Raw genomic sequence first — 15,733 nt, 5'->3', positions numbered from 1 at the left:
GGCTAATACGCATTAACTTATTTAAATCTCCCAACAATCCTATGGCACAGATACTATTATTATCCCTATCTTACAGTTAAGAACACAAAAATCATTTACAAATGTGTAGGGTCACAATTTTTTTCTGGGTGAGTATAATGGTGGTGTAGTGACACCCAAATCAAAATAGAATGTCTTTTTCCTCTTTCACCAAAGTTTCTTTTTGTTTTCAAGATTTTATTTATTTAGTTTTAGAGAGAGGGGAAGGGAAGAAGAGAGGGAGAGAAAGATCAATGTGTGGTTGCCTCTCACGTGCCCCCTGCTGGGGACCTGGCCTGCAACTCAGGCCTGTGCCCTGACTGGGAATTGAACCTTGACCCTTTGGTTCACAGGCCCACACTCCATCCACTGAGCTATACCAGCCAGGGCACCAAAACTTCTTATCTAAAGGCAGAAATTTGTTTTGAAAACTCAAAAAAATTTAAGGGAGAAATTCTTTTTAATTTTTATCAGTCCTAAAGAGGGCCTGAAGTTAAATCAAATTACTATGTCTTTACTCAATACTTACATCTCAAAGAAGCTTTCACTATATTATTACATATATTTCAAGTGTCTCAGAAAATTAGTGCATGTCCATAGTCCATAACTTTAAGGAGTTTGTTAATTATCTGAGCAGTCGAGAGAAGTCTTGACCAGCAAACACCTATAAAGAGTTGACCAGCCTACTTCTGTATAGACTTGATCAGCAAATACATATATAGTATTACTATAAAAACAACCATCAGCCATCATATAAATGGAGAAGTAGACAAATATGGTAAAAAGACCAGAAACTTAAGAGTCAAAGGAATCTGAGCTTATCCTGCCTCTGCCACTGACAAATGACAGACCTTTGGGTAAGTTTCAAATCTCTGGGCTCCAACTTTCATCTGTAAAATAGGGATGATAATACCTACCTTGCAAATCATTACAAGGATTCAAGGAGGTAATGATGTGAAGCATCTAACACAGTGCTAGGCACATAGCAGGTGATCAATATTTGACAGTCAACAAATGGTATTTATTAGTAGATTATTACTACTTAATAAATGTTAAAAGAATATAGTAAAGACATTATATATCAAATAATCGGAAACATATTTTAGTGTGCTCAATTTTTGTTTCATTAAAAAATTTTAGATACCTTTTTCCAAAATTCTGACATCCCTGAGAATCAAAAAAACTCACATAGCTACTACCATAGCCAAACCAATTAGAGTAGTAATAGCAATTAGGTTTCACATTTGCTAACTCTGAACTACAGTAATAGTGGCAGCGTTCTGGACTATAGTGTTTATGAGGACTTTGCAGTACAGATGAGGATTCACCAAGACTTGGCAAAAAAGCATGACACGATTAATTAGCAATGTCTGTCATGGGTAAGGGAAGGGAAAGCATTGATACTTGTATCAAATATTTGCAATTTCAGAACTAGAGTATGCTTATAGGCTTCTGACATTAAGATAATGAAATTTCAGAAAATCTCGAGTCTTTCAGAACATATTTTAGGTTATAGATACAAAGACAAAACATATTTTGGGATTTCAGTCTGCAAACTGATTTTTGATCTGAAAGGGGGATTATCCAAAATTAGAGATCTACCTTGAAGAAAATTTACTTGTACTTTAAAGTTACTTATTACAACAGGGGGAAAAAAGGGGGTGTTGAAACCAAGTACCAAACAGTGTTTATTCAGGCCATAATTCAAATTACTGACCTTCTAGCACTCACAAAAACTCCTTAAGAGTGCTGGGACTTGCACCCTAAGGATAAAATGAAAAATATCAATCAAGCACATGAAAGCACAAAGCTATATTCCGTTGCTTTGTTTATATAAGTGATATACCAACGTTATTCTTAAAATGATGGCACCACATTAACATAAGTGGAAATTTGTCTATCTTGAAAATATATACCTATTTGAATTTGAATCAAGTCCACAAAACCATAAATAATTATATTCAATGTAAAAGTCACTTTACCTAAAATAATCCCTAAATTAATTTACATAGGATTAGTGGGAAATCCAAGGCAAACACAATAATATCAACAGCCTTACAAAGATTTCAAAAAATCCAACTACTCAGCAAAAGGAAAATTCCAAAAACAAACAAAAATCTCAAAGATTATCTGTTAGTCCTACTGATACTCAGCTTGTCCAAAAAATAATAAAACTAATGGTACTGAGTACAAATAAAGAGTAGCTTTGCATCTGGAACACAGTAAATAATAAATATTTGTGGAATGAATTAAGTCTTGCTTTTTAACATAGTTTGTTTTAAATGTTCATTTTTTAAACACAGTAGAACAAATCTAAGGTTCTGAGCCTCAAATTTCATAGTATGGCTCATATATGACTTTAGAGATAAATATGCCAACGTATAAACAGTATAAGAGTGACAACCTCAACTATCCATTCTCATCTGACCAGTCGGAAGAAACAAACAAAAATAAAGATATGGTAAAGTCACTAAATTTAAAAAAAAAAATCACCAACTTCTCATACATGAACCCCCATCTATACTAAGTATCTTTATAAAGGTCTACCAAAGAAAATTCAAAAGTTAATAATGTTACGTGACATTTACTGGGAACTTGGCATATGCACTATGTAAAGCACTTTCTATGAATCAACTCATTTAATTATCCTGGTAACCCTAGGAAGTAAGTACTGTCACTAAGTTTGTTTTATAAGCAAACTAATATTCAAAAAAGGTAGTAGAGCCAGTAGTGGAACCAAACTTATTCATTCACTCATTCATTCATTCCAACAAATATTAATTAATACCTACTACATGCCAGACGCTATTCTAACCACTAATGAATAATAAGACAAAGTCCGTACCTTTGGCAACTTATACTTTGACAGGAAATAAACAAATATGTAATATAATGTCAACTAGTTATCAGTGTAACAAATAAATATAAAACAGTAAGAGAATAGAAGGACATGGATGGGAATTAAGTGCTCTTTTAGCTATAACTTTGCTACACTATTTCTCAAATACTAAATTTTAAAAAGTAGATATGGGGGAGGAGAGAATTACTGATAAAATAAGATCCAGCAAAGAAGAAACAGTAAAAAAAATTACAACATGTAGACTTAAAAACTCAGTATAGCTGAGTATAGCATGTGATGCCACCTAATACAGGGCTAGCCCAGAAAGCAATAACTATATTATAATAATATGTAAAAAGTGATATTCAGAAAGATTACTTTGGAGTCATCAAATACAAAAATTATGTTCAGTGTAACATTTAAGAAGTCATTTAAAATAGTCAATTTCTATATATTAAGAGGCAAGATTAAGCGATGAATTCAGTTATTTGGAATAGCTCACTGATAAAGGTGCAAATAAAAAAAGCACTGCATTCCATAAAATAACTGCAAGGGAAGGAGCTAACATTTTTTGAGTACATACATTATGCTGCAATTTAAAATATCCAATCTCATTTAATTCTCACAATAACCTTTAAAGATGGGCATTATTCTCAACTCACAGATGAATAAACAAATTTAGAAAGACTAATTTATCTTAGGTCAGACCGGAAGACCTGAGGTCAAACCCTGGCCACTTCAACTACAAAAATTCTTATTTGATTTTAATATTACACCACAATGCCTCATTCTAAGACTGAAAATAGAATTATATTCCACAGATCAACTCATTATCACTTCCAGTTTATTAAGAAAATGATCTTTTTTACATATTACCTAATGATATCTTTCTAAGAAAGTCAAGAAGATTCTTTAAATGAAAGTTATCACAGATATGAAGATTCAAAGATGGGGAAGACCACACACTGAACACAAAAATTTACCTCCACTCTTCCCCCCAAATCCCTTTGAAAATATGAAGAGATTTTTTTTAAAGGGAAGAGGCATAAACCTATAAGGTCAAAATGAAAAGGAGACAACAGTGATAAAGATTTTGAAAACTGGAAAACAGACAGACAAGCAGTAAGCAAGTAAGCATTCCCAAGAAAGTAAAAACCTAAAACAGCAAACGGAAGAACAAAAAACAAGGCAACTTGCATCAGAGAACACCAGAAGGACATGGGAGCTGAAAGCACCAGATACTTCTGAAGTGGGGATAAAAGTGGAAATAAAGAGAAAAAAATTAGTTGAAAGTCCATTTAAATAGCATTTAAATCATAGTTATCCTTCCTCATTTTAAAGAAAGACTAAATCCAAGGGGATATGATGACACCAGGCTGGATGGAGTGGGTGCTATTCTGAAAATAGAGGTAAAGTCTACATACCGAATGGTGGGATTATCCAGCCCTCTCTCTCCATTTACTACTCTCAAAATAAGGGTAGAAAGACTTGCTCAAGGTAGGAGATTGAATGATTCTTTAAGGAAAGTGACCAGTCCACGAAAAGCCTTCATGACAGACAGCTTGGTGGAGGTATAGGGATAGTGGGTGTTTCTCAACAAAGTATCCCATCTAAGTCAACTTATAATGAAAGTCACCAGCCACCCTCTCCCGTCCTATATAGAGACCTTTCTGTCAGGTTAATGCCCACTTTCATTATGAACAGACAGCCAGCATTTAAGGAAACTCTGACATGAGAGAGATCAAAACAGATAAAAGAAACTTACAGGTTAAAGAGAAAACATGAAAGAAAAAAAAAACAAGAAAATTACCCCGAATTATCATCAAATAAGAGAATATAGGGATTATATGAAAGAGCAGGATATGGATACTACTCTTTTATAAAAAGGAAATTTCAGAGAATAAAAAAGAATGACAAGAAATTTAAAGTATGACAGCAAACTTTTAAAAATTCCATAAAGTAGTAATGGATAAAGAAAAATAATACTTATAAAACACTAATTATGGCCCTGGCTGGTGTAGCTCAGTGGATTGAGTGCGGGCCTGCAAACCAGGCGATCACAGTTCAATTCTCAGTCAGGGCACATGCCTGGGTTGCAGGCCAGTTCCCAGTAGGGGATTCACGAGAAGCAACCATATATTGATATTTCTCTCCTTCTCACCTTCTCTCCTTCCTTTCCTCTCTAAAGATATATAAATAAAATCTTGTAAAAAATTTTTTAAAAGCACTAATTATGTATTAAGCTCTTTTCTAACAGTTTTATACTTCTAATCTCATTTATTTATACCACCAAACTCTAAAAAATAGATATACTGTTTTTCCTATTTTACAAATGAGAAAACTTAGGACTAGAATTTAGTTTTCCCATAGCCATATAAATAGTAAGTGGCAAATACTGGAATTTGAATTCAGGGAGTCTAATTCCAAAATCCAGACTTTAATCATTACACTATAGTAGAGAGATAATGCAAACAAATAGAAAACATACATAAGAAAGGATAAGAAAAATTAAAGGATCGATCCAGGCAGTTCAACATCCTGAATAATAGGTGATTTAAAAAGAGAGAACACAGAAAAGTCGAAGAAATAAATGAAAGATGCCACTAAGTACTTAACCCAGTAGATAAAATAAAGACTCACACTAAGAAAAATTACTTTGAAATTTCAGAACTCTGAAAATTACTGAGTTTTCAAAAAGAAAAAGAGGATCTGAAATTAGAATGGCACTGGGCTTCTCAAAAGCAATATTGGAAGCCAATAGCCAATGGAGCAGTATCTTCAAAATTCTAGGGAAAATGACTGTAATCCTCAAGTATGTCCCCATCAAGAAAGCGGGAGGGTAGAAAAAAGAAATTTTCAGTCTGCCACACAAGGTCTCAAAAACATACCCTCCATGCATCTGTACACCACAAAGCTACTACAGGACACAGTCTAGTAAACAAGTAAATAAACCAAGCAAGAGGAAGATCAGAATGTGGTGAGGGGAGATCCCAGAAGCACAGACGTGCATCCAACAAATCTAGGATGCCATCAGCATCTAGATTAGTGTGGGATGTTAGAGGGTTTGAATAACATGAAACTGACAGAAGACAGATGATTTGAACATACTGAGACAAGAGTTTAGGAATAAATTGATGATCACAAACAAAGAATAAAAAGGCAGACAATTGTTCACTTGATCATATGCTTCCTTCTTCTATGAAACATAACTGACAACTTTGTTACTCAGGCAAAGTAAAAACTGAGTTTCTAAAGGCGAAGACATCCTATTCTTTCTTATTTCAGATTTTAAAAATCTTTTGTATTTAAAATTTTTCCAAATAGCATCACAATAATAGAATAGAATGAAAGTCTTAGAAGTAACAGATCTGCTGGCTATGACATATTAAGCAAGTCATTTGACTTTTCTGAGCCCCATCTAGAAAAAAATTAAATAATACCTATCCCAAAGCTTTATGTGCATAATTAAAATAAAAGATGTGCACATTCCCAGCATAATGCCAAGCACATAGTAAGCACTCAGTGAATGTTTGTTAAATCTGAATACTGACTGAAAGAGATGGAAATACAATCGGCAGGCAGAGACTCCCCCCACCACATACCTTCTGTGTTGTTGTGTTTGTCGTCTGCGTTGATGGTTTGGTGAAGGTTATTTTCACAGGAGACATGTGGGGTGGTAAGGAGTTGGCAATGCTCTGCATGATATTGCTCATCTTAGGACTGCCACTCACAGGCACAGTGATAGTCTTTGAGACGGGAACAACAGCCTTTGGAACTTCCTTCAGAACAACAGGGGAGGAGCTAGAAGAGTTTGTTCGCCTTCGTTTTCTGGGTTTTTCATCTTCATCTGAACAGCTAACACCTGAAAGGCAGCAACAATATTGCTGTATTTATACCAATCTAACACTGCATTTATACTTTATTTTTAAGTCTCTGTGATATCAAATCATCCCTGATATGTCCCTTTGCCTCACGTCCAATCAGATAGTAAGTCCTATCAATTCTCCCTCAGAGAAGTGGGCTTTGAATGTCTTCCCTCTGTTTTATTTAATCCTGTGGCCATATCAAGACCTTCTTATCCCCTGTCTATATTTTAGTAACAACCTCCTAAAATGTTTTCATGCTTTTAATCACTATTTCTTTTCCACCCTCCAACCTACTATCGGTTATAAATCTCACATCTAATTCATGTAAACACCCTGCTTCAAATTCTTGAACAGTTTTAATCTCCCTACAAGATGAGGCATAAAACCATTATTGTGTCATTCAAAGTCCCATTTCTTTATAAGAAGACAGTACCCTGTTCCACTCAAACCTGTGTATCTCTGTAATTCTGGCACACCGAACTGCTCACCATTCTCCAAAGCCTTACCGCATTCTATCCATCTGAAGTCTCTTCATACTACTGACCTTTGGGGAATACCACCTCGCACCGATGACCACCTCGCCACTCTGCAATCACCGTCCTGCAAGCCATCTCCTCAGTGAATCCACCTCTCCTCTGAGCCCATAAAGCACTTCGTACATTCTCTTCTGTATCACTTGTCTCATGGCAATGTGACTGTCAGTCTGCGTATCTCCCATAAATAATGGGCTCCCAGAGGGCAATGACTAAGTCTCATTGGTTGATTTCCTTGGTATAGTGTCTTGCACGTATAAAGTTAGGTGAATGAATGATTATATCCCAAACTAATGTTGCCTGTGTGACTTCTAAGAATAAAGCAATAAACTTCCTGTTAGTTCAAACTACGTATTACATAAAATGGTTTCTTCATGTTTGGGATTCACTCTAAAGGTTTTACAAAATGATTAAAAAATAGATCTCTAAAGTTATTTTAAAAGATCACCTTGGCTAAATCCACAGAAAACAAATATAAACTTAATAATCCTAAATTTTTAGTTTTTTCTTTATGTACTGAAGCCTCAACTAGTTCTGTAGAATTTTTTTAAAAAGCAAGTGAGAAACATAAAACCTTGCAACATACACAGAAAATTGCTAGAGCAGACATTTAAAAAGTATACAGCATGGCCCTGGCTGGCATAGCTCAGTGGGTTGAGCGCGGGCCTGTGAAGCAAAGGATTGAGGTTCGATTCTCAGTCAGGGCACATGCCTGGCTTACAGGCCAGTTCCCAGTGGGGGACACATGAAAGGCAACCACACATTGATATTTCTCTCCCTCTCTCCTTCCCTTCCCTTCTCTGAAAATAAATAAATAAAATATTTAGGAAAAAAAAAAGTATACAGCATGACTCATGAAACTGGTAATAAAATACAACTCCTTATATGTTCAACTTTTAGACTCTAATTTAAACACGGTTGACAATGACCGAAAATCATTCTTATCGAAAATGGCAAAGTCCACCTCTAAAAGTTAGCAAAATAAAAAATCGAGTTTATAACGAGACTGAGAAAAATTAAAATCAAATATTAATGATCTCTGATTGATATCAAAAGCAGAAAAACAGACAAAACAAAAAAATTGAACTGGACATCAAACTGCTTTACAAGGTAGAATCAAGGGGTTTAACAACTGCAAATAAACTTCAAAAAATTAGTCAATTAGAAATATAAAAGATGGATTCTCCAGAACGCTTCACTGAATCTAAGATGTTACATAAATAATTTTTTAAAATACTACAAAGAAGCCCTCGATGGTGTAGCTCAGTGGATTGAGCACGGATGTACGAACCAAAGGATTGCGGTTTGATTCCCAGTCAGGGCACATGCCTGGGCTGCAGGCCAGTTCCCAGTAGGGGACGCATGAGAGACAATCATACATTGATATTTCTCTCCCTCTCTCCTTCTCATCCCCTCTAAAGATAAAAAATAAAATCTAAAATAAAATAAAATAAAATACTAAAAAGATTATAATTATAGGAGTAAATACCAAATAAATAAGCTTACTCCTTCATTTCTACTTACATTTCTATTAGAGGACAATCAAAACAAGCAAATACTTGAAAGATAACACTGTTCAAGGCGGACTGCCCACAGAACAAAAAAGAAGTAATATTCTCAACCCCTATAACGGATTAAAAAGCAATATATACCTAGTCACATGTAAAGAAAAAAATTCTTTAGAACCTTCAAAAACTAACCACTGCTAATAGCCAGTGGATCAATAATTTAGTGCAGGAAGGCAGATCTAATCAGAGCCTACTGTGCAGCATTTAGCCAAGAAGGCCCTGATAACACTGAGAAAATCACTTACTTTTGACATAAACAGTACTTCCACTTGGCAAGACAACTACATTGGAGGCAGGACTGGCAGGTCTTGGAGACTTAACCGTTGCTATGCTGCCACTTGGAACAGGGGTAGAGGTTGGGGTTGACGTGGTACTTGTGTAGGAATAGCAAACCACTACTGAAGGAACGATAAAAAAGTTTGCTGTTAACTTTCACCAAAACTGTCCACTCATACAGAAAAATTAGTTTTTACTGCAGGCCAATTTTAACATTTTCAAATGATCAGAAGTTAGAGGCCAGTGCTAGGTATTAGGTCTATAAGTTAAAAGACATTAATATCCTTTCCCAAAAATTATCACTTAACTGGGTTTTCCCCAAGTATTTAACAGCTTTCTACAGGTCACATTGCTAATGGAGAAGAGCACAGTTACAAAGAAATCAAGTCTAAAACTATACTGAGAAAAATGAAACTCCTTTCTTCATTCATGGAAGGAGTTAAATAGGCAGGAGTTAAAACAGTACTTGTATTCCCTTTTCATATTAATAGCAGCACCACTGATGGGGTGATGGATAATTTCTTCCCTAACCACAGCAATTTCCAACTTGGCTACGGGGGGGAACCAAGGCAAGGTTCCAGTATTATAAACCAACTCACTAGTCCCTTGCCATCTGAGCAATGCAACAATAACTCAACTTCATACTTCATGACAGCATCATACTTCAGTATCTTGAATAACTACAAGCAAAAATAGCTCTAAGGTACCATTTTCTGAGTACCATGCACTATGCTAAATCTTATCATATATTGTTACAAATTGTCACAACACCATACCCACATTTTAAGGGCGAGGAGCCCAATGTTCACAGAAGCTAAAAAATTCGCTGAAGTAATTAGCGAGGAAATGGCAAAACTAGGATTCGAACATAGATTCAACTATTGGAAATCCTACATTCTTTCCACTCCACTAGAGAGTTAGTTGGTGGATAGAAAACGTTAAGTGGGAAGAAAATCACCTCTCCTACAACAGACAAAGCAGAAACTCAATGGAAGTCAAGTTTGCACACTGGTACATTGGTAACTGTCTCTCTCTGAATATAGCTTTCTTCAGCTTAAAAAGAGAGCCTGGCATGCATGAAAAGCGTGTTTCACTCTGCTCCACAGCCCACTGCTAGTCCAGAAAAGACAATTCCCTAAAGTCGGCTGACAACTACATTATCTTCAGGGTGATTTTCATGCAACACCAAAGTAAGCTATGGAAGTTGATCCAAACGTGTGCTCTCAAATTTAATATTACGCTAGGTGACCTCAGGAGAATTCATAGATTTTTAAACTACGCGTCAATCACTAGATTAAATAACAATAAGAAAGCTTTCTCCACCTGCCAGGTAATCCCTATTCCATTTAGCACTTTGACTAGAACAGAGAAGCAGCATATACCATTGATTCCAGAAGACAAAAACAGAACTTTATATTATAGAGAACTTTGTATTATATTATAGAGTTCAGCATCTTTCTCCAGCAGCTAAATGAATGGCTTCTACCACCTTATTTATTTTCCATGTCACCCATTAAGACCTTTTATTCACTCCTAACAAAATACAGATACCAAAAATTCATTCCAAAATTTTTCGCAATTTTGTAATTAATTATAATTCACACTTTGAATGAAAGGGAGATTTAATTCTGGCTGATACTAAACCTTAGCAGTTTCTAGTTTCAGAATAGAAATTGCTCACTGTTTTGCAACCTTTAAACACTGGGATAAAAACAGATGAAAAAAGTAAGACAACTTTTCTTGAAGAATCTAAGAAAAGTCATCTCTATTCACAAATATTTTTCTACTCACCTTCCTTGCTTCCTGTCTCTGCGGGCACTGGGAGAGACGCGTTGTGCTGGATGGCCGCATTGGCCACAGCATTAGCTGTCACAGTGAAGGCAGTTTGGGGAACCAGCCGAGGCATCAGTGGTACCAAACGACGACCTTCAATGGACCATTCTGAAGAGCTATTAGGTCCAGACATACTGAACAAAAAAGAAAATGCTGCTACAAGGGTTCTCAATCACCAAAAGGAGAATTAAATATGTTTTCTCAAACAAATAAAACTTTTTAAATTTATGAAGTACCCTAGGTGAGTAAGAGAAGGTTCATTTTAAGCAAGCAAGATCAAAATTGTGAATAATAATCAGATTTCAAGGAACTTCACATATACTTAGCTTCTTGCATATTTTTATTCTATAATCTGAATCTTACAATGAACATAATTGAAACTAAAAATATTTTTCCTATGCCTTCTAAATAAATATTGATATTATTTTCATTAGTTTAAATTTAGTGGTGCTAATAAAAACCAGCATTTCCATAACTTTTAAAATTTGTAGTTAAACTAGAAAGGTAAAAAGTACTAATAATTTTTAAAATCAGATTTTCCTTAATAATTAAGAATGGAATTCAGTGAACCTTTACAAAATTATTGGACTGCCTGCATGGCCAGAGATTCTAAGGCTTTCAAAGACGGACAACCGAGGCAGTAAACGAGGGAGCTGGGAGGGATAGAAGAGGACCGAATGTATCACTGCACACTTCCCTGGCAATGTGTTCTATTATTCTCCTTACTTAAAACAGACTAGATCTGAGGGTACTGGAAGAAATCCGCAACCACTTTAATTTTATTTACTTATACCAGTCTTCACTCTAAGTCTTTGAGGCTGTTGAACTCTACCTTAAGCAGACACTACTCTCAGTTTCTCTAAACTTTCTGAGAAAATTTTATCCCAGGAATCCAAACAGAGGTGAAAATATAAAAAGACAGTTGCGTCACCTCTCTTTACTTGGTTCCGTGAAAGGTAGCTGCGTCATTTCTCCTGACTAATGTCGAGGGTTGAGGTTGAAAAGTCACTCAGAATCAACCAATCTCTTCACTACAAGTATTTCTGTACCTTTTTCAAAACCAAAGGTTTTACTACGCAACCTAGAGTTTAGGATTCTCTACGTCCACTGACCTTTCAAATTTAGAGTACATAAAAACCCTTAATTAAGGGACAGGGGAATGATAATAATAATAATGATAGCTAACATCAATTAAGCATTTACTATATGTCAGACATTTTTCTAAACATTGTACATGTATCATTAACTCACGTAATTCTCTCAAAAATCCTGTGAAATCACTTATCTTCATTTTACAGATGGGGAAACTGAGAGTTTAACCAACTTGCCTAAGGTCACACAGCTACTAAATGTCTCCTTCAATAAGTATATATATCATGCTACTGAAACTATTCACCACATTATAAGTAGAGTATTAAAATGTTCAAATGTGTTTTATTTCTAACTTTAGTCTTTGATTTACACTAATTGGGCACTGCTATCTAATTCTACCAACTTTCACTGAATGGAACAAATAAATTACTTTACAGCTTGAGAAGGATTTACTTTCACTTCAGAAAGGAATTTCTAGGAGTTGAAGAATTCAACTGGGTTAATGTGAGAAACCTGCACATTCCCTCAGGACTTAAAAGAGCCCTACCTAAGATAAGACAAAAGAGAAGTTCCTAGGACCCCAACAACTCTCACATATTTGTTACATTATCTCCAACTTGATTCTAGTTCTGAAACAGAGAGTGGTAGAAACAAGAAAGAGGCACAGAAAACAGCTATAGCTAGTTGTCAAAGGAAAAAATTCTAAAAGCTATTCAGCATTTTCTTGGCTAACTCCTACTTTGCTATCATTTTTATTAGAATATCACTAATAAATTTGCTCGGTGAGAGTTTACCACACAAATAAAGTGGTATCTACACTTACCTGGTTCATTGTTTAAATGATGGCAGAAATTATGGAAGATTAATAATTTGAAACAAATATATGCTATTGAAAAGACAAAATTTGCAGCGTAAAAGATACAACTGCAACTTTTAACCTAAAAATCTTCCAAATATCAACTTATGCTAACATGCTCAAACCTGAAGTGATAAAAAACTAAACATCATGTTAAATTTAGATCAAAAATTCCTTTCTGCTTAGTAATGAGGGTGTAAATGTGCATTGGCTGCACTAATCAACTAAACTAAATTTCAGGAGTTTTTAACATCTGGCTCCAGGGCTTCCCTGGCACACCTAAGTTACACTAAGATGGAAACCAGCTCCAGCCCCTGTTCTAAAATCTAACATGACATCCTTTGGTGTGCAGGGCATCAGCTTCACGTAGAAAATCACGCAGTATCCTATGATGCTGGGCTGCTGAAGGAGTTAAGAGACAAAAATTCCAGGTTGCCACTTTCTGTGAATTCTAGAGACGATGCTGGCAAAAGTGGCCTAAATATAAACTCTGAAAGTCCCTTGATATTCCAGGCTTTAATACTGTAATATTCTGACATGTTTTAAAACTGAATTAAACTTAATGTATGGTCTGGTGCAAAATAATGAATAAGTGTTATACTTCAAGCCACAGGCAAGGTTTTGTTTTTGGTTTTTGATTTTTTTTTATTCCACACATCCCTGGCCTTTTGTTTCTACCTCCTTTGTGCTCAATCTCCTCAGCTTTCTCTTCACCTTTCAACCACATTCCTAGGGCCTAAGCTGCTGTTTTGAGTGGGGGAGGGGAGGACAGGGAGAGGAGAAGGGGAATGCAGTCAGTTCAGATGCATTCCTCCTTGGCTTAAGTTGCTTTTTTTCCAGGCTTAGAGTATGACCCCTCCTACAGATATTCTTTGAAACTAGGCTCTGTTGCTTCCTCTGAGAGAAAGGCAGAGGGGACGGAGAGAATGAGGGATCTATGACTTCCTCGCAATTCCCACTCACTGACCTTTGGACTCAACAAGTAAATGTGACAGCTGGTCAAATTAAAACCACAATATAAAATATTAAAACAGGAATACTGAAAGACCTAAGAAGTTTTAAATTAGACACTGAGTTTATTAAATTAAACTCTTTTAAAAAATTAAATTCATGTATTAAAGAAATCAGAAAGGAAAAGGGGGAAAAAAGAAACACAGGCAGATAAAAGCCAACTCTCAATTATCCATGCTAATAGATAGAGGAGGGAAAGGGAGAGGTCAAACAGACCAAAGAAACTCACATATTATCTAAAAACACTTTGGCAAATACTTGAAATTCTTCCAACAACTTTTTCCACGACAACTAATAAACAGTAAAATAACTAATTAAAATTTTCACCTCCTCTCCCTTCCCACCCTCTGACTAGAGGTACTCCCAAGCAGCAAAATGGCTAAAGGGTGGGCAGTATTAGGTGGGGAGGAGGGGAAGAGAGGGAAAAGCGAGGGGCACGGTTAATTTGTAAATGGAATATGCGCCCCTGAATAATTGAGAGCTTCAATTTTGAAATAAATACAAGAAAAAGCCTGAAATAATAATAACCTATTTGCATACCTGTAACTTGGTCTTTCACCCAAATATAAGGATAAATTCATTCTTTAAAGGGGAAAAAAGGAAAAGGAGACTAAATAAATGTTATCCTTCACGTATGACACTGATGCATCAACTTACAACTAATTGCCCCACAATATTGTTTCAATGGTTTTAATTTTGTATCTAAGTGCCTCTGAATGCAAGCTATTGTTAACTACTCTATTATCTAGCACATACATTCCCTATTACCGTTCTAAAATTAGAATCTAGGCTCAGTTATTACTTTTAGAGCATTTCAATTCAAAATTTTACAGCAAATTAAAGAAGAATTATTGAAACATTAATATTATGTTTCAATCATGCTGGCCTGACAACTAAATACTTAATGTCTCTAATGGAAAATTTCTTTCTTTTTTTTCTCTTTTTAAAATTTCTACAGTGCATACATATCTACCACTGAAAACTCTCAAAATTCAAATAGGTAAGTCTCAAACTTTGCAGTTAAAAAGGAAGTACCCCATTTTATAGTTTAAGTAAAATGAGGAACAGTGAAGCACAACATGAAGCTAATGAATCTTTAAGGTCAATTAGTTTAAATGCACTATTTATTACATTATGAAAATGCACTGAATTTTTTCCTTTAGTTTTATTGCATATTAAGACATAAAAATTTTAAAAATGTTATAACATATTTTATAAAATATTCCTATCATCTCACGTTCACATTTAAAGGATAATTTCTATTTCTCTCTCGTCTTTAGGAGGCACTGTCTCCAGGCACTCGCTACTAATGCTTGATCCCCACCCATAGTCCTCCCCCGCCCTCCATCCTGTCTGTCAAGTAGTTATAATGATCAAAAACAAATTGATAAGAATGCTTTATAATTTTATTTTGTTGGGTTTTAAGAATATACTGTATTCATATTTCTTAAAAGCAGAACATATTTTATAATATTTTTGTGAATCTCAAAACACATGAAATATTAGTCAGTTATCAAAAAATTTATGATGCCAATGTATAAGGCAATATACATATCAAATACCATTACAAAGAACCTCTGAGGGAATGTCAAATTTGGGGAGCAGCACATCACTTTGTAACTGAACTTTGTTTCAAGTGAATCATCTGCTAAATTGTAGCGGCCTTTAGTTATATAGAGATTACATTGTAATGGGATTTGACCTGAGTATTAGAGCTTGCCTAGCCAAGTGCAAAACCATAACCAATTGAATAAACAGTTAATACCATTATGGTCAGGATCCCTGAGTACAGATGGATTAGTATCAGGATAAAAGACTCAGGAATCTGCTATACAATAAGA

General features: G+C 35.2%; 1 protein-coding gene across 10 annotated transcripts in view; it reads right to left on the bottom strand.

Moving 5' to 3' along the window:
• The window catches only part of EMSY (EMSY transcriptional repressor, BRCA2 interacting), a 78,579-nt gene that overhangs the window by 54,441 nt on the left and 8,405 nt on the right, over nucleotides 1–15,733 (bottom strand). For 5 of the 10 annotated variants that reach the window (XM_037038453.1, XM_037038451.1, XM_037038444.1 and 2 more), the window contains exons 5-8: nucleotides 14,433–14,474; nucleotides 10,892–11,067; nucleotides 9,070–9,222; nucleotides 6,460–6,719 (exon numbers count right to left, since the gene is read on the bottom strand). In XM_037038453.1, coding sequence (XP_036894348.1) covers nucleotides 6,460–6,719; nucleotides 9,070–9,222; nucleotides 10,892–11,067; nucleotides 14,433–14,474 — 631 coding nt within the window. The remainder of the gene's footprint in view (nucleotides 1–6,459; nucleotides 6,720–9,069; nucleotides 9,223–10,891; nucleotides 11,068–14,432; nucleotides 14,475–15,733) is intronic. The other 5 variants (XM_037038450.1, XM_037038452.1, XM_037038446.1 and 2 more) reach the window with 4 other exon arrangements.

The sequence above is a fragment of the Sturnira hondurensis genome, unplaced genomic scaffold, assembly GCF_014824575.4.
Source record: "Sturnira hondurensis isolate 20B ecotype Veracruz unplaced genomic scaffold, ASM1482457v3 Scaffold0024385, whole genome shotgun sequence".
NCBI classification, from domain to species: domain Eukaryota; kingdom Metazoa; phylum Chordata; class Mammalia; order Chiroptera; family Phyllostomidae; genus Sturnira; species Sturnira hondurensis.
Note: the sequence above shows the minus strand (reverse complement) of the source record. Positions and strands in the feature narration are given on the sequence as shown.